Raw genomic sequence first — 24,261 nt, 5'->3', positions numbered from 1 at the left:
AGAAAAACAGCTATGAGTCCTCCACCAGCTTCCATAGCCTCCTGGATGCAGACCTCTTGATTCCCAATTCCCTGGGTTGTTTTTCTGGTTTGGTTTGGGTTGGTCTGGTTTGGGTTTTGAGGATGTCTAGACATTAAATTCCATGTCATTTTCAGTATTTTCTTTTTCATAGCTTAAAACAAATTCCAAGTATGCTCTAAATGTATTTGCCAGTCCGTCTGGAATTGATAATAGCTAACGGATACAATCTAGGAAGGATGGAATTTGCTAGTAAAGAGGGAAATGATACATGAGCCCTCGGCGAGGCAAGGCTGAATTTTCACACACCAGCTATTAGCTGCTTTCCTGTCTTAGTTTTGCTCGTGGAGATCAGCATATTAGCATTACTGTAAATCCGATTACTGCCTGTTTAATGTCTCTGTTTATTTTGGTTGATTCTGCTCGGACTGCCTTCCCTCCCCTTTCCCCCATTTCAAAGCCATTGGAATCCTCATCATCTAGGTTCTGCCCTTTAGAAGAAGCTTTCATAAGCCATGCCAGCCAATACTTTACTTTTTCTGGATTTCCATACTCCTGTCCTAACCCTCATTTGGCATTGCATCTTGGTAATTCACTCAGCAACTATTTACTGAGTGCAGACTGTACCAAGCACTCTGTTCTAGATGATGGCAATACAGCTGTGACTGAGACAAAATCTCTGCTCTCATAATACATGGGGGAGGCGCAAACAGCAAGCTGCTGAATGGAAACTGGAAGTAGAGAAATAAAGGGGAAGTAGAAAGTCCTGTCAGAAAGGCTATGGTAATTGTCCAGGCAGAAGTAGAGGGTAACTTATGATGTCTCTTGTACAATAAGTTGTTCTATGCTGACATTTACCTTTTCTTTTGTGCCCACAACTCCTTGAGGGCAAGGAACCCATACTTGTAATTTATGAATTATGTATGCAAACTCTGCATATGCCCATTTAATAGGTGCTCAATAAAGAACTGTTGTTCAAATGCCTTTAAGTCCACATTATTCAGGTAACAGTATGGCATCGTTAATGGCTTTGTCATTTACTGTCTCAGTGGGAAATTAAAATTCTCTAAGTCCTAATTTCAACATTTATAAAATGCTGATAACACTGACCTTGTACCAGGTTGGTAAGGATTAAATAAAAATGCCTAGCCACACTCACCTCGCTTATACTAGGAGATATCTGCCAGTCTTTGATATAAACCCTCACACCCAATACAAAATACAAATGTTGCCCTTTCTGTATAATGCCTGTGAAATTGTCAAAGCTGTGCGAAACTGACTTGATGTTAACATATACATTAATCCAATCCATCTCTCTATGGGTATCCAAATCATGCACTCAAAAAATGTTCTGGCTTCTTTACAGTAATCTTTGCCTTCCGGGCCATCTTAGTGTTACCTAAAGCTATCGCAGCTATCCCATCTTGGGGTTCATGTCATTACATCTCAGCGACCGTAGATGTAACCCTAAATGCAGGATAAATGTTTAGTGTTGATGGCTGGCAGAGCTACGGGATGTATGTACATTCTGAGCAGTAAGTGACATTGTGTTAACAATGCTGTCAACTTTCGTGTCACGTTGGAAGGCCTGGGGTTGCTGTAGCTACAAGGTGAATTATAACGTCAGAAGCAACCCAAGTGCGACTTCAGTCCGCTGTCACCAGAAAGCAGGTGCAAGTCAGGCAAGAACATAATAGAGACAGGTAGAGTGACTATGCCATCTCATCTGGATCAAGAGGGAAGAGGGAACCCCAGTGTTTCTAATTCCGGGTTCAACATTCTCCACTAGTCTTCCTTCCCAAATATCAGCAAAGGGCCATGGCAGTGGAAGTGGCCCCCAGCGTGGTGGCCCACGGGGGGAGGGACCCGGGAGTACGAGGCCGAAGCAACCCGGAGGCTGCAGAGGCTCAGAGACCAGCAACAAGCGAGGACCGATCAAAGGATAAGAACACTCTACCCGTTCGGCGCTCCCCGCTCCTAAGCAAATTTTAGTGGGCGCAGGAACGCACTCCCGGCATCGCGGTGCCCACCTTGGCTGCGCTCTACCCAGGTTCCTGAGAAGATAGAGCATGCGCGAAAGGTAACCGCGCCCTCACGGCGAGAGACCCCAGGCCGGCGAGGGGGCGGGGCCGCACAGCTGCGCACGCGCGCGGGGACACGTAGGCGGAAGTGGCGCGCGGGCGCAGGCCAGGCGAACACCTTGCGAGGAGGCGGCGGCCGCTGTGGAAAGTGCAGGGGTAGGCGGAGAGGAGAAGGAGGTGATGGCGACCTGGGGAGGGGGAGACCGCTCCGTCTGGCAGGCGCCACCCGGGCTGGGGTCACCTTTTCAGGTGGCTTAACGGCTCTGGAGTGGACGTGTACCCCCGGCTTTTCGCCGTGTTCGGGACCCAGACCCTCCCCTCCCCAGAGAACCTGGACACAGCTTATCTTCCTCATCTATAACGAGCGTGCGGCGAGGGGATTGAGGGCAGGACGGAGGGCGGGGATGACTTCCTTTTTTAAAGAACGGAAACCTGGCACGGTTTCTAGGGAGGAGTATGTGTCCCTCCTTGTCCCCTTTGCGCCCTGCGGCAGGCTAGAACCCCCTCAGGCCCCGGTCTGTGGACTCAGGCGTGAGGCCACTTCCAGGAGGGCCTTTTAGACTAGTGAGGGGCCTCTGGAGAACTGGCAGTCGCCTGGGTTCCCAAGGCTGCTTTTGAGTGAAGAGCTACTTCCGGGTTCTGCGTTAGATAAAGTACTTAGGGTCTTCTGCTGTCCATCTGCTTTGCGGTGCAAGGTGATCGTTCTTGCCAGGTTATTAAATTTATGTCATAATCTTCCACTAAAAGTTATGCAGATTCTCCAGTCTTTGCAGCTTAGTTTTCTCCCCCGCCTTTTTATTTTTCTTTTAAAGAAATACTGAAAGGAGGTGGAATGCTTTGGTGTGCTGACAGTGGGTTTTTTTAGTGTCGGGCATATGCATTTCTTCTAAGGTAGGGTCTCACATGTCGATGTCGAGGGTAGATTTTTGGATTCACGTTTTCCTAAGTGAATTGAGATAGTTTGGGCCTTGGAAGAGAGAGATAGGGCAGCATTTGAAAATAATTTGGATGAGTGTTATTTGTACTTAATTTCTTTATATTAAATCCAAAGCTTAGATTTATCCCTTGGAAAAAAATAGAGTAACTGTCAAAAATGAGTACCCTGTTTGATCTTCGTGTAGTGAAGTGTGTACAAAGAAATGAGCCCCCCTTTTTTTGTTGTTTTATAACCATAACCCATAGGTGAACAATTAATCGAGGCCAGTTAATGTAGATACAATGGCAAGATTATTTTATTTGTAACAACGAGTATGACAAAATACAGAGTAAAGTATGTTCAGGTTATTTACACTGTAATGTAATTTCCTCATATTCTACCCTTTAGTAGTGGGAGACTTTTCTTCTAAAGACTGGAAAAGAACTAGATTAAGAAATGAACTGAAAGATTTTTAACTTAAGTGGGTCATTGCACACCAATGTTATTACCAGTTATTTATAATTTTTAGATGTTAGTATATACTGAAAATGCTGTCTTTTCCCATTTTAGCAGTTGCTTTGTACCAACAAGTAACTAAAGTTAGATATATGTGTTGACTTTAAGAACAGGAGAGGCCCCAGGCAGTGATTCACACCTGTGGGGTTTTTTTTGTTCTTAGTTTAAGGCTTACTGTGAATGTCTAAAGCAGAGCAAAATGTTGATCATTTAATTTGAAAACAGGTTTAATTCTATGCTGGATTTTATTTTTCCTGCATCGAAAGGACATTGGCCTAGGTTCTGTGGATATTGATTGATATCCATCATTAATGTCTGAAACGGAAGGTTTCACACATTAGGATCACAGTTATTGGGTATCAGAGTTTACAGTGTCTTCCTTCATCAGTCATGTGATCTGACCAGTGATGTTCTGATTAATAAAACTGCATTCTAAATGCAAAGCTTGCAAGGCAGGTTTTCTGGAACTGGTACCTCAAGTAAGCAAAAGAAATGAATTTATTTCCATGTTCATTTCAGATGCTTTGTGGGAAATTTCAGTGGAGATGTCAATATTTTGGCACAGATGTCCAAGAAGTGACAGTGCTGAAGGGATTTAACTCTACATGTCTGGCACAGATCTGCGGCTCCTAAGATTGCCAATAGGTGTGTTGAAAGTGGCAAATTGTTGGAAAGGAGCAGAATTCTGTTGATTAAATTGGTGCTTACTAGAGTGCAATAGACTCCTTCATTTCATATTTTACACTTTTGTTATGTGTTGAAACATAATGAAGATGATATCTTCTCTTCCCCTAAAGATTTCAGAAGCTTCTAAGAGAAGCAACCATAAAAGCAAAAAGTTATGCTGTTATGATTTAGGTATTTGTAAAAAATTTTATAAAATGCTATGAGAGTCCAGAGAATCACCCAGCTTGTAATGTATAGGGCCTTAATCAGGGGTATAGCATAGTGGGTATTCATGTTGAGCAGTGTGAAAGAGGGATCAGAGAGGGAAGAAGATATTATAAACAGTAATCTAGTGATGCCTAGTAATCTAGGCAAGAGAAAACAGCTGCTAATGGTAGGTTCAGAAACAGATTTTAAATACATTTACAGATGTAGAGTCAACAGGAACCTTGGCAAATGTAAATTTGAGGAAAGGGAAAGAATCTAAGATAATTTACAGATTTTCTGCTCGGATACCATAAGTGAGATTGGGAATATAGGAAGGGCAGGTTTGTTTGGAGGTGAACATAGTTCAACTTTGGACTTTTATTTATTTATTTAAGTTTATCTATTTTGAGAGAGAGAGAGAGAGCATGGGGGAGGGGCAGAGAGAGAGAATTGCAACCAGGCTACACACTGAGAGCATGGAGTCCAGTGCGAGGCTCGAACTCATGAACCCCTGAGATCATGATCTGAGCCAAAATCAAGAGTCGGAGGCTTAACTGACTTAGCCACCCAGGCACTCCCAGCTTTGAACATTTTTGAAATGAGGTGCCAGTGGAACTCATGAGTAGAAATGCTTTCAAAGATGCATTTGGAAATAGAGATCTGGATTTCAGAAGAGAAGTCCGGGTTGGAAGTCCAGATTCATATTTCCAACTGCACATCAGAGGAGTGAGTCTCCCAGCAGCCGACCATATCGCACTAGCAGTAGTTCTAAAAAGTTGGGTAATAGTTGGGGCGCCTGGGTGGTTCAGTCGGTTAAGCGTCCGTCTTCAGCTCAGGTCACAATCTCGCGATTCGTGAGTTCGAGCCCCGCATCGGGGCTCTGGGCTTACGGCTCAGAGCCTGGAGCCTGCTTCCGATTCTGTGTCTCCCTCTCTCTCTGCCCCTCCCCCGTTCATGCTGTCTCTCTTTGTCCCAAAAATAAATAAACATTAAAAAAAAAAAATTAAAAAAAAAAAGTTGGGTAATAGTTAACATTGGTGGTCTTACTATATGCCAGATGTTTTTACATGTATTTCATTTAGTACTAACAAAAATTCTATGATAGGCACATTTTTTATCACCCCCCCCCCTTTTAAAGATGTACAACCTGAAGTTCAAAAAGGTTAAAAGAATTTGCTTAAGGTTCTTCAGCTAATCAGTTAGCAAAGCTGGGTCGTGCACTCAGATCTGTCAAAATCCAAAGCATAGGGAAAGCACCATGCTGTACTGCTTTCTCATAAGGGTAGCTATAATTTTTTTGAGTCACTGCAATATGCCAGGCATTTTGCTAAATTACAAACATCTCAGCAGAATATGGTTGGGGAGAAATTTTTGATACTAACAAAAGCAGGAAAGAGGTCTTCTAGAAGTTTTATTTATTCTCTCGTGTAAATATATAATCAATATTTGCACATCCTACTCAACCTGTTTTCCATAAGACTTTTAGTTTTGCTCACAAAGTTTGCCACCACCACAGTACATTTGAAAAATCATACTCAGGTAGACAGGGTGATTGCAAGCTGGGGTTTCAGGACTTCCAGACGAAGGGCCAATTTATTTGGTTCCTTTATTAGGGTGCAGAGTATGCCGGATCCCAAGAACGGAGAGATAAGTAAGATTTGAGTCTTGCCTTTTCAGTTCTGTTCTCTCCCAGCTGGGGAATTAGAGAGGGTATCACAAAGGAAGGAACGCTAAAGCTTATTTCAAACCCTGACCTAGAGAAAGAAGACATCAGGCTGAAAGAACATCATTAACATAAGGTAGAGGTGTTTGAAAGTCCATGGTCTATTTCTGGAATGAAATAGTAGTCCATTGTGGGCAGTTTGGGGCTTGATTGAAAGATGTGGAGGGAGGAGAAGCTTAAGGGGGATCAGATTTATTTGAATGGTACTCTGTATCCATGCCTACACATGTGGAAAGTAGTTACTCAGGTTTTTGTTTCTTCTACATTCAAGATCATTTGAAGCATGATTTATAAAGAAAGTCAGATCTCAAGGGTGTCCTGCAAGATGTCTTAAAAAGTCTTAACTCAGAGATGGCAGTGATTGAAACATAGTGTGGGAAGGAAGAAAGGAAGAACAATATATAAAGAAGAAACAGGTAAAGGAAAAGAAATACAGTAAAACTTTTTAAAATTATGCTTTTTCTCTTTAGAAATTTGGTGGGTGCACTGTAAAACAAATGTTCTTTGATGCCTGAGTATGGTTAGTTACAAGGTGTATTCAGAACCTGGATCCATATTTAAATTACTAAAGATGGCCTGCTTAATCTCTGTGATCAGCAAAGGAGAAGTGATCACAGAGTGACTAAGTCTTGCCATTTTAAGCCATGAAGACAGTTTTGTCAAAATTATCCTTATCCATCCTCTTTACTCAACTAGTCTGAATTTTAGTCCCCATTGGGGTTGTGAAAGACAGTCTTTTCTAGGATAATTTTTCATCACAAATGTGTTTAGTTGTCCTAACTCTGCTCTCTCCTCACCCTGTACTTGGAATTTATTTTTCAGTTTATATAAATCCAAAGAGAAACTGACAGTCATCTACAGAGTCCTCATGACTTTTTTCCACAGACTAACAAAAAATGATGTTTTCCAGCTTTTTATAATCCCAAAGACTTCTTTATTTCTTTTTTTTTTTAAACAGCTGTATTGAGGTATAATTTTTATACAAAAAAAAAAAAACTACACATGTTTAACATAACACAATTTGATGAGTTGGGACATATGCATATACCTATGATACCATCACCTAATAATCAAGGTAATACATATATCTGTCATCTCTACAAGTTTCCATGTGTCTGCCTGTGTGTGTGTGTGTGTGTGTGTGTGTGTGTGTGTGTGTGTGTGGTTAAAAATGTATAACATGGTATCTACCCTCTTAAGAAGTTTTTAAGTGCACACCACCATGTTGTTAACTATAGGCACTATGTCCTATAATGAGTCTCTAGAACTTACTCATCTTGTATAACTGAAACTTGAAATCCATTGAACAACTCCCCAAAGACTTTTTAAATTAAAATGATTTCCAAAGGAAGGAAACATCTTTTAACCTAAGAAATGCTGTTGCTAAAGCATATCATCCTTTCTATAGTCTCTGACAAATCTAGCTTTTTTAAAAGTAACTTATAGTTGTTTATTTTAAAACATCCTTAGCAAGTATATTTTAAATTGTATTAGTATTTAAGGGAGCATCAGTTTTTTTTGTGCAATTAAAGATCAACTTTAATGTTGAAGATGTTACTCATAGACTGTCATGGGCTTTAAGAATTATATCCTTAATACATATAAAAACAGTAAAAGCATATTTACTTCTTTGATAAGTAAACACAAAGATAAAAAATAAACACTAAGTTAGCTTTTGACGTTTGCTGTGGGAATGAGAATGGCATTATGTTTAGCGATATTGGTCTTTACCAGGCAAACATAAATTGGAGAGTAGACATTGTTTTTGGTTGCTTAGAAGTTTGAATAGAGGAATTACTATATTAATATCTAGAGAAAATGAGATTCGCCTGTATAATTTTTAAAGTGTGATGTGAACTATTACTTGGAGCATAGTATCTTATCCAAAGGTTTTGCTTTAATTGCTAATTTCCTTCTTTAGGACTTGGCTCAGCAAGCAAAAGAAACACTGAACAAAGGAGAGGAAACCAACAAAGATAAATTTGGAAGCACTGAATGCAGCAAAACAAGAACAATGGATCTCAAGTTCAACAGTTCCAGGAAATATATTTCTATAACTGTCCCTCCCAAAACACAGACAATGTCACCACACATCAAGTCAATAGATGACGTTGTAGTGCTTGGCATAAATCTCAGCAGATTTAACAAACTTACTCAGTTTTTCATATGTGTTGCTGGAGTTTTTGTATTTTACCTAATTTATGGATATTTACAGGTAAAAATATTTATTTACAAGATGCTAATTATTTATAACAGTTGAGGTCAATAAGAGCATTACTAATAGTCTTACCAAAGGTAGTTTTCTCCATAGGATACCAGTTTATTCACATTTTTGAGTTTTTTAAATATGGAAAAAGACTTTCTAAAAGTTAGTGTGCTCCTTTTTTCAGGGATCAGAATTTCACAGTTGAACATTTCAGATGGGAGAGGAACAGAGACCATCTTAAAAAATTAAAATTATGAACACAATTTGAACTATTTATTGTGGTTAACAAAATGGGGGTAATATGCACCCATGTGTTTGTAAAGAGTGATTCAAGTATTCGCTGATACTTTGGAACATAATTCTCCAATAAAATTGAATAATAACACAAAAGTCATATTCTAGCCCATGGTTGATTCTTGGAGCTCATTAGAGTGATTTAAAAATTATTGTATTCTTTTCGATTATCATATATAGATGAAATATAAAAGGAAGTATAAATAAAGAAGATGGTAGAACTGATTATTCCTTACCTTGTAAAAATGCTATGAGGAGTATTAGCGTGAAATAAAAACATGAATTAAAAATCTTAGTATTTATAATAACTAATTTCCCCACTAGAAGATGATACAAACATTCAGATATCACAATGAAGAACAATGAAAAATAGTAAATTTTATCAAAGAAAGGTTGCAATTTCTTGTTAAGAAATATTTCATTTCTTCTTCAAAATACCATTGTTACCAAATAGTCTGGGAGCAGAGTTAGTCATTAGAAAGGAAAATGAATTAGAAGTTTGCTGTACAAATTTATATTAATCTTTTTCTGTTTGATTAATGAGCAGAGACTTAATAATCTATGCAAAACTTCTTTTAAAATTAGATAAACATCACTTTCACTTTGTGACAACTGATGTTGCTAGCATATTGAAATAGTTTAGGGGCGCCTGCGTGGCTCAGTTGGTTAAGTGTCCGATTCTTGATCTCTGCTCAGGTCGTGATCTCACAGCTTATGAGATTGAGCCCCGTGTCAGGCTCTTCACTGATAGTGCAGATTCTGCTTGGGATTCTCTCTCTCCCTCTCTCTCTCTGACCCTCCCTGGCTCGTGCTCTCTCTCTCTTGCTCTCTGACTCTCAAAAATAAATGAAAAAAAGAAAAGCTTTAAAATAGTTTAGAGAAAATGGTGGGGTTTTGTAATGAAGTTATTTATATATATATATATATATATACATATATATATATATATATATGTATGTATAATATATCTGAATGCTAGCATACTTAATAAAGCTATTTTCATGTTTTTTAGTTCATGTGCCAGAAAATTCCTGAATACCTTGCAGACGTACTTGAACATGAAGTAAATTTGGGGAATTACACAGTATCTAGTTCAGAGTTTATGAGGGAGGGTGATTTATTGGATTAAGCCAAATAACTATTGGAATACCTCTTAATGACTTGTTAATAATGGCTTATTAACAATTAATATAAGTGTTACTTCATGACACAACATTGTGTTTAGATAAGTAACCATTTACAAGGAGAAATTTCATAAAATCCGTGGCCCAGATATTCCAAAAAATAACATTGGTTTGAACTGATTAAATTCCTATAGAAAAAACAGGTCTGAGATAATAAACTTCTAATGAAATATATTTATTGTATCATAAAGGAGTTCTTGACCCAGGGACCTTTCTCAATGTTTGGGGGCAATTTTTAATTTTGGCAATCTTTTTTTTTTTTTTTTTTTTTTAAAGAGCAAAGCATAGGATAATGTTGCTTTATAGCCAGCCTTCCTCCCTTTGTTTTTCTCACTCAGTTCTTTGGAAAGGCCTCCTGGACTTCTCTAATTTTACCTTTGAGGTGCCTTGTGATTTGGATGGTGTTTTGATTTTTGGTGGGTTTTTTTGTTTTGTTTTGTTTGTTTTTTTGGTGGTGGTGGTGGTGAGGCTTGGTTTCTTTTAAAATGTTGTGTTTATAGGGGCACCTGGGTGGCTCAGTTGGTTGAGCGTCCAACTGCGGCTCAGGTCATGATCTCACGGTTTCTGAGTTCGAGCCCCGTGTCGGGCTCTGTGCTGACAGCTCAGAGCCTGGAGCCTGTTTAGGATTCTGTCTCCTTCTCTCTCTGCCCCTCCCCACTTGTGCTGTGTCTCTCTGTCTCTCAAAAATAAATAAATGTAAAAAAAAAATTTTTAATGTTGTGTTTATAGGAATTTATTGTGAAGAAATTGGTTTGCCCAAGAACTTAACAGTATTCATGTATCTCTTGACAGGAATTAATATTTTCAATGGAGGGTTTTAAGTCCTTTGGCTGGTACCTAACTTTAGTACAGTTTGCATTTTACTCCATATTTGGCCTAATAGAACTTCAGCTTATTCAGGACAAAAGGAGAAGGTATGTAGTTTGTTTTTATTTTTTTGACAGTTAAATTCATTAGTAGTAGTTAAATTTTTTGTTTTGTGTTTTGGGAATATGGAGTATATTATACATGCAATATACATATTTCCTATTAATAAAACATATCTAATACCCAAGAATTTTTATCAGTATAATCAACTTACTAAAAAATACTAAATATATTTCCTTTATACCCTGAAAAAAAGTGGTCTCTCTTACAGTGTAATGTTATCAGAAAAATGTAGTTTAGGCTCAACTTACAGTAAATGTATCTTCTTGAAACGGGAGAAAGTATCAAGTGTACATAAGTGTTTTTATAAATTTCACTGAAGTGGGTGTGATTACTGAAAGACTTACAGTGCTACTAAGATCAAAGTGATGAAATGAACTATCAATGCCACTTTTATAGTGGTCTTTGAAATGTACAGTTAATGTTTGGTGGGATATGCTCTGCTTAATATTGTTGTATTTGTAATGTCCAGGACCTGAGACTGCATGTTTAGACATCAGAGAAATTTCATAACGTGTGTTTTCATCAAAACCACAGGAGCTTGTTTAACAGTGTATTTTAAATTGACCATCTAGATTTGAGAAATATCTCAAAATATTTTTAATGGTATACTGAACAATGTGCAATAAAAACCTGATTATATACAAGAGGAGGTTAGGAAATTGAATGTAACTTCTGTAAGTGTGGTTATCCTGTCATATCAGACTTTAATATGTGAACATTTCATGTATATATCGGGCAGTTTAAATGCAGTAAAGGAGCTATAATACTGACATTCGATCTTCATTGATACAAATGTTCAATCTTTCAGTAAAAATAGGATATTTTCACAGCTGCTATTTTTCTTACAAATATATTTTTGATATTTCTAAGAAGATAACTATAAAATTTTAAATATTTAAGTCTGTACCACTGGTATTTCTTCATAGTCCTAATTCATAGTTCTCAACCTCTTTACTGCCAATAAATTTTTAGAGCATTCATAGTAAAATGTTTGAATCTGAGGATAGCATTTGTATTATTTTCATGCTCTAAAACTGCCATTCTCAGTCACAGGTGATAGAATAAAAAGTAATTAAATATATCTGTCAAGACTAATATGTAGGAAAACCTGATGATTCATTACCAACTGCAAACTGCTGGACGTCTGTTTTCAAAGTAAAAGAATCTAACGCTGTCTTTCTTAAATGGAAAGTGATACCAAGATACGCCTCTCTGTCATCTACCCAAATGAGATGGGGAGTGTGCCTCCGGCCATGTTTATCCCTGCCTTTAAACCACATGACTGTAACATGTTTAAAGATAAAATCATTTCTGTTTGATTTAAACATAAATGAAGGAGTGTAGGAAAAGAATTTACAGATGAAGATAATTATGAGTTGAAACCTTTTCATTTCCATGGCACATTAAAAACATTTTTAGAAAAAGTCTTTAAAGGTATGTTACGATGAAAATATGCTCAGTCACATATTTCTGAATTTATTTAAATGCCACTGTTCTCTAAATCTTGAGTTAGCCAGATTCTTTGCTTAGTTTTTTTTTTTTTTTCCCCCTTTCTTCCTATGTTTATATGAATACCTTGTACTTGAAAGAGAAAAGGATATGGAGTCAGAAAACATGTATTTGAGTCTTGGCATGGCCTCTAATTAGCTGTCCTAAGACCTCAAGGGAGTTTCTTAAGTTCTCTGACCTTTGAGGACCACTCCCTAATGTGTGGTAAAGCATATTGTAAGTTGCAATACCCTGAACCTGCTACTTGTTATTTTTCACCCAAGATTACCTTGTAACTTTGTTGTTACTTTATTTGAGTTTTTAAGGAAGATCTGTCAAATTGGTTTTGAAGGGGCTATTTAAAGTCACAATTTCCCCACCATGTCTAAAGAAGTAAGAAATTGAGATACTAAATAAAACAGACCCAGTGAGCACCCCAGAGGCAGGATGATGAATCTAATAACCTCCTGGTTTCACCAGTGAGCGAACACCCCTGGAGGAGGCTGGGGCCTTCATGAGTCTCTATGGCAAGTTGCTCTCAGAGTTGCAACCTTCTGAATATAGGTCTCCTGAGTTTCAGGCTGGTTTTCTTTCAACCTGTGTTACGCTACTTTTTAATCAACATTCCTTATGATTTTTCTGACTTGAGGTTTTTTTTAATTTTCTGGCCACTATTTGCAATTTATCTCTGAGGAAATTTGACCACTTTGACTTCTGTCATTACCTGGAAGAGTAGTGCTGTCCTTCCCTGATGATGCCTCACTGAGGATTAGACCCCACAGACAGCATGTAAATCAGTGTTTGTGTTCTCCACTGATGCATATGGGCATGCCACGTTATTTCCACACGGACTTTAAATGTTGACTACTCTATTAGCGGTTGAGTAGGAAAGGCCTGAAAATTGAAATGTAAACGGGAAGGATACATTTTAATTGAATTTTCCAGTAAATTATTTTGCCTTATATCTAGCCAAATAAAAACTATGGAGGAATTTTGTTGCCTTGATTTAATCCCAAAATGGAAGCTACATCTAAGTATGCAGCATAATCTAATTATGTGCATAGTACTTCACGTGTTAGTCACACCAGTGTACAGGGTTATTTTAGACCACTAAATAGCCAGTCAAAGTGCACAATAATAGTGCAAAATTCTGAAGATGTCATATTAAAAATCCCCTTTAGGAAATTCAGATAGGACCCCAGGTAGTGATTTGGGATCGTGAGGAGGGGAATCAGATACCTCATCTTGAAGCTAATTGTAACATTTTATGGAATACAGAATTAGAGTTCACCCATATGACATTGTGGTAATAAAAATCACGTTCAGCATTTTAAACTGCCATGTACTTTTTCTGCAGGTACTCTGCTCAGGTTATTTTAGCAGAAGGGCTAGACGTATTTTTCCTAATGCTAGATGGGAACATTAGGAAACAACAATTTAGAAGTTGAAAATTAGTTAAGGTTCCTTTTACCATTATGGAGGTCAATATTTTTTAAAACTCTTTTTTTCCAAATTTAGTCAAGATGGTTTTTATACGTAGGTAGAACTGCTGTTAAAAAACTTCTTACCAACGTTTCAGACCATCCAGAAGAATCTGTAGAACTCTGTGGTACACCGTGTTTCACACAGCTGAAAGTTCTCACTTGTGATCAATTAAATAAGGGTAAATTGTTGCTTTTACCAACATTCTTCTGTATGAATACAGCGTGATAACCTTTAAAATAGTGATACTTCACCAGTATTTGTAGAAATATTCATCAGAAATTAGACATTTACACATTGTAAACACATTATCTTATAATAGTGTGAATTGGGTCCCAAAATGAAGATTTTAAAAATTGTCTTTTACAGAATACCAGGAAAAACCTACATGATAATAGCTTTTCTAACTGTGGGTACTATGGGGTTATCAAATACTTCCTTGGGCTACCTGAATTATCCCACCCAAGTCATCTTCAAGTGCTGCAAATTGATTCCTGTTATGCTAGGAGGAGTTTTTATTCAAGGTATAGTAATGATATGTTTTCATACTGTTTGAAACTAATAGGATCTGTTATGGCATCTAGCATTAGGAAAAACCTGAAACTCCAATTAATATTTTTTAATGAACATTCGAAATACCAGAACAATTCTGAGTGACACTGTATCAAAATAAGGTATTATAAAAACACTGATACTTCTGCAATATCCCCTAGTCTTTGCCGTCAGTAATTTGGATTGGGGAAAAATAAAAATAGCACTTTTTTAAATTACTTTTTCTTTTAGTCGGGAATCCATCACATTTCCAGAAATACTGCATTCATCTATTGAAGACGTAGCTCAGAAATACCTAGAAAACTCCTCTTTTCAACTCTTTCATTCTTCTGCTCTGCAGGGCTCCTCTGTCTACCTCCATCATACACACGGACAGTTCTCACACTGAAGTAAAGGTTAACCTGAGCAGAACTGCTTTTTTGCCAACTCTGCTGGCTCACTGACTTCCTAGAGCCCCAACTAAGTTACAGGCTATGTGGAAATAGGAGCGAAAGAGGAAGCAATGATAGCAAGTGGAACACATTTTTGTTGTTTCTGTAACAGTCATGCAGAATATTCATGTTTTGACAATCAAGGGTTTCTATTTCACTAAAGTTCTTACACAGCCTGACTTCATTTTTTACATTAGAGGCCTTCCCACAAAAGCCCTTTGAAATGAAAGTATGGATGTCAACTACTTCATGTATAATTTCAGGGTAACTGTTGATGCAGGAAAAAGTACTGATACCCTTCCCTATTAAAAACCACATGCATGTGTAATACGTCCTTAACAATCCTTACCAAAAAGTTACACTACATGATTTTATTATTTAGATGTGGATCTACTAAAATAGGTTCATTCGCACCAATTCTGATTATGGTAGTTGCAAACTTAAACAATTATGCAGCCTGAAAAATTGCTCTGGTTACTTTGTAAACGTATGGGCTGTAAGAAAATTCAGAATCTTCTAATATACACGAAGTAAAAAAGGCACTCATGTCCATGCACTTTAAATGTTCATATTTACTCACCATAACAGATAAGGTAGGATCTCATATCTAACTCCTAAGGACATGTTGCTGCTCATTGGTAATTTAATTTTCCGAAGCCCTTCTGTGACTGTCTAAGGCACTGATCTAAGCATTCTTCGTATGTTTTTGACTTTGGATATAAAAAGCAGATCCTGCTATACTTGGTTAGACACATAGATCTAAAACTGTGTCAAGTGGGCGTGTGCATAATGAGGTTGGCTTACATTTATTTTACACAGGGAAGCGTTACAACATTGCAGATGTGTCTGCTGCCATATGTATGAGCCTTGGCCTGATATGGTTCACCCTAGCTGACAGCACGGTTGCACCAAATTTCAACCTGACCGGTAAGGAAATTGTTTGTGCTGCTCAGATTTTACAGGCATTTGGGTTTAGAGTAAGAACTTTTATAATTTCATGAGAATTTTAAACGATAGTGTGACATCTATGATTTTTGTATCTGACATAAAGCTTTCGCACTTTCTGTATAAGATGTAGTAAAAATATTACAACCTGCAAATGTAACAGTTCTTTTCAGTGCTCTGGTATCTTGACATGACAAAAGGCTGTGCGGCCAGTCAAAACCTTCTATGATCCAGTACATGATAGATGAGTTTCTTATGGGCTGAATCGGAAGTATACACATTAGTTATAGGAGAATCACAGTAGTAACTTTTTATTCTTTTTTTAAAAAAAAATTTAAATTGCACATTTACTTGTCATTATTTTAGCTAAAGAGGAAAAGTTATGCTATATGTTAACATAGAACTGTATACTCTAAATATGTCTATAACCTTACAGTGCTTGAAGTTTCCACCATGAACAGTTTCCTCCTTGTGTGTCCCGTGGAATTTTGCAAATAAAATTTAGATTTTTCACAGGCAAAATAGGTATTCTCTATATTTAGAACTAAATAAGAATAAAAAATGTGTTATAATATTGTTTTTGTTCTAACAACCTTGAAGAGAAATTATTATATTATTATATACACAGTATTGTCATTCTTATACTGTTGAGTTTTATTCATAAGCTTAGTATCATCCCATCTCCTAGCCTGACAAAAGTAGTATTTAAAATACTTACGTGTTCAGGGCAGGTCTTGGTGGCCGGAGGAGGAGTAGGTGCAGGTAAAGGTGGCAGCAGCCAAGGCCACGGACTGCATCATGGAGGTCACCTGGGGCCAGGCAGAAAGCAGCAGGAAGCCCAGTGCTGACATGCAAAGATCACTACTTTGATTCCAGTGCTCACTTTGGCATTTCGAAAGAGATGCTGAAAGATGAGGCACTCACCCTCATGTACCAAAACTCCATGTTTCATAGCCGACACCTCTTTGTGGACAACATGGTACTGGACGTGGGCTCTGGCCAAGGGATCCTCTGTATGTTTGCTGCCAAGGCTGGAGCCCGCAAGGTCATTGGTCATTGGGATCCAGTGCTCCAGTATCTCTGATTATGTGGTGCAGATTGTCAAAACCAACAGTTTAGACCGTGTGGTGACCATCACCAAGGGGAAGGTGGAGAAAGTAGAGGTTCCAGTGAAGAAGGTAGACATCATCATCAGTGAGTAGATGGACTGCCGCCCCTTCTACAAGTCGATGCTCAATACGGTGTTCCAGACAAGTGGCTGACACCTAATGGCCTCATCTTCCCAGACTGAGCCATGCTGTGTGTGACAACCATTGAAGACTGGCTGTACTAAGACTATGAAGATCCACTGGTGGGAGAACATATATGGCTTTGACATATCTTGTGTCAAAGACATGGCCATCAGAGAGCCCCTGGTGGATGTGGTGGACCCCAAGCAGCTGGTCACCAATGCCCGCCTCATGAAAGAGGTGGACATCTACACTGTCAAGGTGGAAGACCTAATCTTCACCTCCCCCTTCTGCCTGCAAGTGAAGCACGCCCTGGTGGCCTACTTCAACATCAAGTTTACTTGCTGCCCCAAGAGGACAGGCTTCTCCACCAGCCCTGAGTCCCTGCACACGCACTGGGAGCAGACAGTGTTCTACATGGAGGACCACCTGACAGTGAAAACAGGCGGAGAGATCTTTGGCACCATTGACATTCAGCCCAGGGCCAATAATAATCGAGATCTGGACTTCACCATTGACCTGGACTTCAAGGGCCAGCTGTGTGAGCTGTCCTGCTCTACTGACTACCAGATATGCTGAAGCAGCACCTGGCTTCTCCCACAGGCCCAGGGGCAACAGTGTTCTTAGGCAGTTCTTCTCTTCCCTCCCTCAGAAGGGCTTTTTTTAGGGCCTGGGCTGAGGGGCGGGGCACATCATGGCTATGTTTTTCATAATTTATGCTTTTATATGGTTGCATTTATTGCCAGTAGATCCTCAACGGGGGGGAGGAGAGTAAAAATAAAATAAAATACTTACGTGTTCATAGGAACTCTGAAGAAAGGGAAAAAATTTATTCATGAGAAAAAGGTACTACGTAATGAAGAAAATGATTTACATCAGCTTTGCTATTCCTAAGAATCAAAATTTTTCTTCATGGCTGTTAGTCAGCCTTCTTTATTTACTAACCTGGTTAACCAGGCTAAGTTAATGGATTTAAATGTAACCAGCACAGCCTCTTGGAGTAACCCTTCAACAACCAAAAGATTCTGATGGAACCTCTTACAACATCTGTTTCAACTTTGCTCAGAGTACAGGTGATCATTACTTCACTGAGTTTTCCTCTGAGAGAGAAGCTTATAGTTACAGATGTGTCTGACATGGTGTAGATTTTTCAAGAACGCTTCGTGTCAGCAACTCTCAAAGGAAAATTATGTATGGAAACTGAGGTAATTGACTCTTTTACTTATTGAAAAAGCAGTTTTAGAGAAGGCACAATTTGCAGTCAGAATCACGGCTTCAAATTCTGTTCAGATCACTTAAAATTATAACCCTGGCTAAAGTGCCAGACCCCTTTGTACTCTCCCCTTAAAACAGAGGTCATGATGATAGCTTGCCTCACACAGAGGTGGTGGGAGGATTGACTGAGGTGATGGAACAGTGGGTATGAATGAAAGCGCATGCGCGTGCTGAGGGTGAAAGTGACAATAAAGATGGGCTGAAGTGGTGTCAGTGGTGTCGGTGGTCCCACAACCTCTCAAGGTGACATGACCGCTGACCTTTTCCAACTCCCATGGAAATATTTTGTAAGAAAATTAGAACCTGGTCATACTTCATCATTAAGAATAACTGATGAGCACTTATCATGGTCTCTGATCTGTAATAATATATTATCTAAAGGAGATTAGATTAACTCTTTAGGTAGTTATTTAAGATAGACATAAATAAAACTTTGAATGTGTAAAGTGAATATATCTGAATTTACTTATGCAGATAAATGTCTGCCTTTAAATATTCCCCTTAGAATGTAGTTCAAGCATTTTCATGCTGTGTTGCCTTTGTTCAAAACATTTTTAGAATGTCTTTGAATAGCCTGCCGGGAGCGAGGATGTTGTATTCAAGTCTTCAACAATAGCCCGTCTTTGTTTCAAGGACAGGTTTCATATTTGAAATAAGTAAAAGAGCATTCAGGATCAAGTTTGGTGAATAAAAATGTATGATTAGGTAATAAATACCACAAAGTTAGATGATGAAAAGGCAAACTGAAGAATAAGTATGAAAACTTGAAAATTCTCAAGTGCACACACATGCACATATATTTTTCTGCTCCGTGTAATTGCTTCTGCATTGTTTAAAAAAATGAAAAGGGGGAGACTCCCATAGGTCCCAGCAGACTCGCAGACATACCCAAGGCTGCTTTTTGTTCTTTCTGTAAAGCACATGGCTGGTGACCGGTGTCCTGAACACTTCAGGTAACCAACCACCTGCTTCTTAGGTAGATGTGCCTATTCGCATTGGTGTGTTGATTTTCAGATTTGTACATGCCAGTTGTACTGTTACAACTAGGTAATAATATTGCTTGCATTGTGCAGAAATGAAGGACACCTGGGTGGCTCAATCGTTGAGCGTCCGACTTCAGCCTAGGTCATGATCTCACGGTTCACGAGTTCGAGCCCCACATCAGGCTCACTGCTGTTGGTGCAAAGCCCATTTCAGATCCTCTGTCCCCCTCTCTCTGCTCCTCCCCAACTTGCGCTCTCTCAAAAGTAAATATTTTTTTTTAAATTGTTTAAAAATGAGTTTGAAGAGAATTGTTTCTGTTAATTGAAACAATATGGTTGACTAGTCAACAGAATCATTGTTGAATTAGGTGTGGAGGAAACAACTGTAAAAATAGCAGGATATCATAAAAGCGTGAAGGGATTCTGCCCCCCGACTGTGTCCGAAGTTCCTGTGTTTTCCTGTATGCTTTTTAACGAAAACAACTGGGAAATCATTAACGGTGTGTGTTATGAGTATGGTTTTCGTTAGGACACATATTCAAAGAAAAGACCTTGGCAACTATGTGTATGTTTATGTGTTTTAAATGTTTTAATAATGTAGGTAATTTCTTTTATGATTTCCATCCTCATCTGATTTTTTCAATTAACTAACTACCAGTCCTGATAGAGCTCCTAAGAATTTCTTCTGTATGTGTTTAATAGAGTATTCCTTTCAAACATTTAACCTAAACAGAACTATTATTTTATATAATAATGAAACACAGTAAGGTGACAACTTTAATGTAGTTTATTAGTGTCCATTACCTTTTTTTTTTTTTGACGTTATCATCTATGCGCCCAATTATAGCTGGTTGTGGATGAAAATAATCCATTTTTACTGAGCAAATGTGATTTAAGATCTGCTTTGGTTTTTCAGCCAAGTTAAATCTCTGGTAAATCTTGAGTGTCATTCCCATGTTTAAATAAGGAGGTTGTATTTTTCTGCACTTTCTTGAAGGTGTGATCCTTATTTCCCTGGCACTGTGTGCGGACGCCGTCATTGGGAACGTTCAAGAGAAAGCCATGAAACTGCACAATGCTTCCAACTCAGAAATGGTAAGTGCGCTGGTGTTTTTTTCTCCACGGTGGACAGGCTCAGAAATGGTGACGTGCTTCATTTTGCGAACCACTTCTGGTGTTGGAGACTGGCACGGCATTTTCCAACTGGTTTGTCATCATTATTTTCACAAAAGTAATCCATGCAAACATTACAGGAAATGAAAAAGTAAAAATACCATTACCACTATGGAGCTTATTGAATAATATTTGATGAATATTTTCCCTATTTCTAGAGTTTTTTACATATTAAAAAATCCTTTGTTACATCACTTTTCTCCTCTCTTTGTATTTGGTATTATCTTCCATTTAGAAGCTTGTGATTTTTATATGGTTGATCCTTTCCTTCATGGCTTCTGGAAACATATTATGATTGAAAAGGGCTTTCCCATCTCTTAAGATTTAAGAATTTTACCCAGGTTGCCTATCCATTTTATGATTTCCTTTTTAATTAAAGCTTCGATCTAGCCAACACTTTAAAAGATTTTTCTTCCATATGGCTATCCACTTGCCCCAATTTCATTTATTGAAAGATCCACTTTTCAGCCTAAGTGCCTTCTTTATCATATCATAGTGTAATGTAGGATTCAGAATTATATTCTTTTGGATTTCTTTCTGCACCCAAACCATGTGATGACAGCAGCTTTGTCATACATGTACCATCTGCTAAGACTAGCCAGCAATGTTCCTTTTCTTTTTCAGAATATTACTACCATGGTTATTCTTGGGTGTCCATATCCCCAAATAAACTAGAAATCGCATTGCTATTGTGATTGGTATAGCACTGAATTATAACTTAATTTAGGGAGAATGACATCTATACACTTGATTCTTTCAGTCCAAGAATAAGGTATGACTTTCCTTTTATTCAAGTGTTTTTTTTTCCAACGTCCCTTAGATTTTAATTTTTTTTTCATATAAATCCATATTTCTTATTGAAGCTATTGTTAGGGGTTTCATCTTTTTGCTGTTGTTACTGCTAATAATGCTCTTTCTTTCCCTATACCTTCTACCTGGTTGGTATTTATGTATAGGAAAGTTACCATATGTATGTTTACATTAATTTTCTAACCAACCTCTTGCTAGACAGAACATACTACATTAAGAGTATATAGGAATGGTCTTTCCTGTTACTTTGTCAGCAGAGTGAGCATCTTAAAGGAGTCTTTAATCTGGGTCAGAAGTTTTCTTGATGATCGTCACCACTCTTCCTGGGTAAGGTCAAGATCAGAGAATTAAGGAAGTGTAAATAGTTAGAAGTACAATGGTTAAGAGCTTAGGCTCTGGGCTAAGATCACCTCAGTTTATATCCCAACTTGGCGAGCTCTCTTATTTGGGGAAAATGACTTACTGTCTCTAAGTTTTAATTTCCTCATCTGCAGGTTGAGGCGTAAGTGGAATTATTCATAGAGAGCATTGTTAACACGGTACCTGCAGCATCACAGGTCTGTAAATTTGATGACGATGCTGCTGCTGACTGTTCTGAGAGTATACTAAACCGGGATAGAAAGATTGGTAGGAAAACTGGGAAACGAAGCAATAGATATGCCAGATACTGCTTATTTTCCTTATATTTTAATTTCTTTGCAAATTTAACGTTTGGGTGTTTTCATGTTTAATAAGTAGCTTTAAAGTTATTTTGTTTTATTTATATGTGTTTTTAGAACCCCAACAATAAAATATGGTTTGAGTTCAGTAATTAAGCCAGGCAAAAAAATGAATATTATGTGACCATATATATGAAAGGATCAGTACTGCTGTGTTACCTTATATGTAAAAAAAGCTGTAAACTTCGAAACAGGATCCGTCATCGTCTCGACAAAGTTAGGCCGTATTGAAATAATGATGTTACTTAAAAAATGGTTTGTTCTTCACATTTAATTAATTAAGCCATGTATTAAAAATCCTTCATTTTCTGCCTTTGGTTTGATAGCATTTTTTTCCACTATATTTTTATCTACTATAGGTTTTGTATTCGTATTCCATCGGTTTTGTGTACATTTTACTGGGATTGACATGCACTAGTGGATTAGGCCCTGCAGTAACATTTTGTTCAAAGGTAAACACTAATCATATTTTTAAAAATAAACATCTCCCATTAAATAGTTTCCTCTGTATTTCTTGTTCAAAAAGATTATTTTTATGTAATTTGATAACTCCTTTAATATAATATATGCAGATCAGAAATTATTTCAGAAATGAAATGATTTATATTTAAATTTATTTTATCCTTGCTCTACCCTATAAGTTAATTTTTAAGTGATGCATAATGTGTAAAAGTTGGGATTTTTAATTTCATCATTGTTTTTCCATTAAATCGGAACTAAATAAGAATCTTTGCTTGACTGCATTGTTGAATGGCTTATTACTACTCAGGAGGTTGATTAAAATCTGTAGTTTTATTTCATTTGTAATACCTCAGGGTTTGTTTTGCATTTTCCTAACAGGCTTTTTTTATATGTTGCAGAATCCAATTCAGACCTACGGTTATGCTTTCCTTTTTTCCCTCACTGGGTATTTTGGAATCTCCTTTGTTCTGGCTTTGATTAAAATTTTCGGAGCACTTCTTGCTGTAACAGGTATGAATGATATACTTGCTTACATTTAAATTTTCTCTGACTCTCATTTTCAAAAGATACGGGCAGTGTCTACTCTGCGTTAAAAAGAAAATTGTTGTATTTCATCAATTTATTTTTTGGCTTATGGTATTTCTTTAAAATTCTAAAGAAAATGATGTTTCCTCATAATATTTTATTTATTTGAAGGTTTAATTTTAAAATCAAATATGTATATATATCTAAATAGTAACTTTTAAATGCATTAAAAGAATTTTTTATTAAAAAGTGTGATGGGCTATGGGGCGTCTGGGTGGCTCAGTCAGTTAAGTGTCCAACTTCAGCTCAGGTCATGATCTCGCAATTTGTGAGTTCAAGCCCCACATCAGGCTCTGAGCTGTCAGCACAGAGCCTGGAGCTTGCTTCAGATTCTATGTCTCCCTCTCTGCCTCTCTCTCTCTCTCTCTCTCTCTCTCTTTCTCTCTCTCTTTCAAAAATAAAATAAACATTAAAAAAAATTTTTTTAAAGTGTGATAGGCCAAATACCTTCAGAGAAAAATGCTGCTTTTATATACACTTTTAATTTATAACAAAAATTCTAGTTTTGATGCACGGAAAATATGGCAGCTATATTTCAAACAAAACTTTGGACCTTCATTCGTACCCTTTCTGGGGCATTAGCCAGATTAGCTTCTCTTGTCACTAATAATTATTATGCACCTGCTTTGTGCAGGAACTTTGCTTGGCACTTTAGAGGAATGGAAGTTATATTTGTTATGCTTTGGAGGAGTCAGGAAAATAGATGAGAGGCTACAGGTGAGGCCCAGTGAAAAAGATAGATGATTCCATGTGCTAACCTCGTACCATTTGCCAAGTGAATGGTCCAGATGACAAATGCACTCAGCATCTCCCATATGGAGAGAGCGCTGAAAGGAGCCCAGGATTGGATGCAGTGTGGCTGGTTTGGGATGTCAGAGAAGGTAGAACGTCGTCCCAGCTCAGATGCTTAATGGCATGTGGCCTGGAGAGTAATTCTTTCCTCTTCTCTGGCCTTCATTTCTCTCTTGGAAAGAGACTGGGTTGGACTTGAACATTTCTATCAGAGATTTGTAAGGTTTGCATCATAATGCACACACACATTAGCCATTTATAGCTGATTTTAACATTTCATACTTTTAAGGGAATACTTAGTTTAATACTACAGAATAAATTAAGCAAATGGATTTAAATCCTAAACTTTCTCTTTATTTGCTCACATATGACTCCCCTGCTGAAGTTTGTATTGCTGATGGTAAACAGAGGGCATTTAGTTATAGGTGAGGCCATATGTATAATCTGTCAAGTTATCTCATACTACCAAGAAAGATTACAAATTCATATACTTAGCTCGGGTTCCAGTTTCGCTTAAAGATGATAACTCTTCAAAAGGGGGTTGATATCAATTGATACGTATTATCTAAACCCTGTAGTTGGTATGAAAAAATA

The 24,261-nt window shown here is 37.7% G+C and overlaps 1 protein-coding gene and 1 pseudogene across 12 annotated transcripts in view; both read left to right on the top strand.

Annotated features, from left to right (window-relative positions):
- Nucleotides 1-2,193: 2,193 nt before the first annotated feature.
- Nucleotides 2,194-24,261, top strand: part of SLC35B3 (solute carrier family 35 member B3) — a 39,870-nt gene continuing 17,802 nt past the window's right edge. For 2 of the 12 annotated variants that reach the window (XM_047101686.1, XM_047101687.1), the window contains exons 1-10: nucleotides 2,303-4,176; nucleotides 6,399-6,543; nucleotides 7,086-7,202; nucleotides 8,049-8,342; nucleotides 10,604-10,725; nucleotides 14,081-14,235; nucleotides 15,514-15,621; nucleotides 20,124-20,221; nucleotides 22,188-22,280; nucleotides 22,689-22,800. In XM_047101686.1, coding sequence (XP_046957642.1) covers nucleotides 8,142-8,342; nucleotides 10,604-10,725; nucleotides 14,081-14,235; nucleotides 15,514-15,621; nucleotides 20,124-20,221; nucleotides 22,188-22,280; nucleotides 22,689-22,800 — 889 coding nt within the window. In that variant the 5' untranslated portion in view covers nucleotides 2,303-4,176; nucleotides 6,399-6,543; nucleotides 7,086-7,202; nucleotides 8,049-8,141. Of the gene's footprint in view, nucleotides 2,277-2,299; nucleotides 4,177-6,398; nucleotides 6,544-7,085; nucleotides 7,203-8,048; nucleotides 8,343-9,552; nucleotides 10,228-10,603; nucleotides 10,726-14,080; nucleotides 14,236-15,513; nucleotides 15,622-20,123; nucleotides 20,222-22,187; nucleotides 22,281-22,688; nucleotides 22,801-24,261 lie in introns of those variants that run through there. The other 10 variants (XM_047101689.1, XM_047101690.1, XM_047101678.1 and 7 more) reach the window with 9 other exon arrangements.
- LOC124528216 (protein arginine N-methyltransferase 1-like) lies at nucleotides 16,232-19,263 on the top strand (annotated as a pseudogene).

The sequence above is a fragment of the Lynx rufus genome, unplaced genomic scaffold (assembly GCF_022079265.1).
Source record: "Lynx rufus isolate CCGP_SWC_20201006 ecotype Redwood Valley unplaced genomic scaffold, mLynRuf1.p SCAF_6, whole genome shotgun sequence".
NCBI classification, from domain to species: Eukaryota; Metazoa; Chordata; class Mammalia; order Carnivora; family Felidae; genus Lynx; species Lynx rufus.
This window is presented reverse-complemented; position numbering and strand designations above follow the sequence as displayed.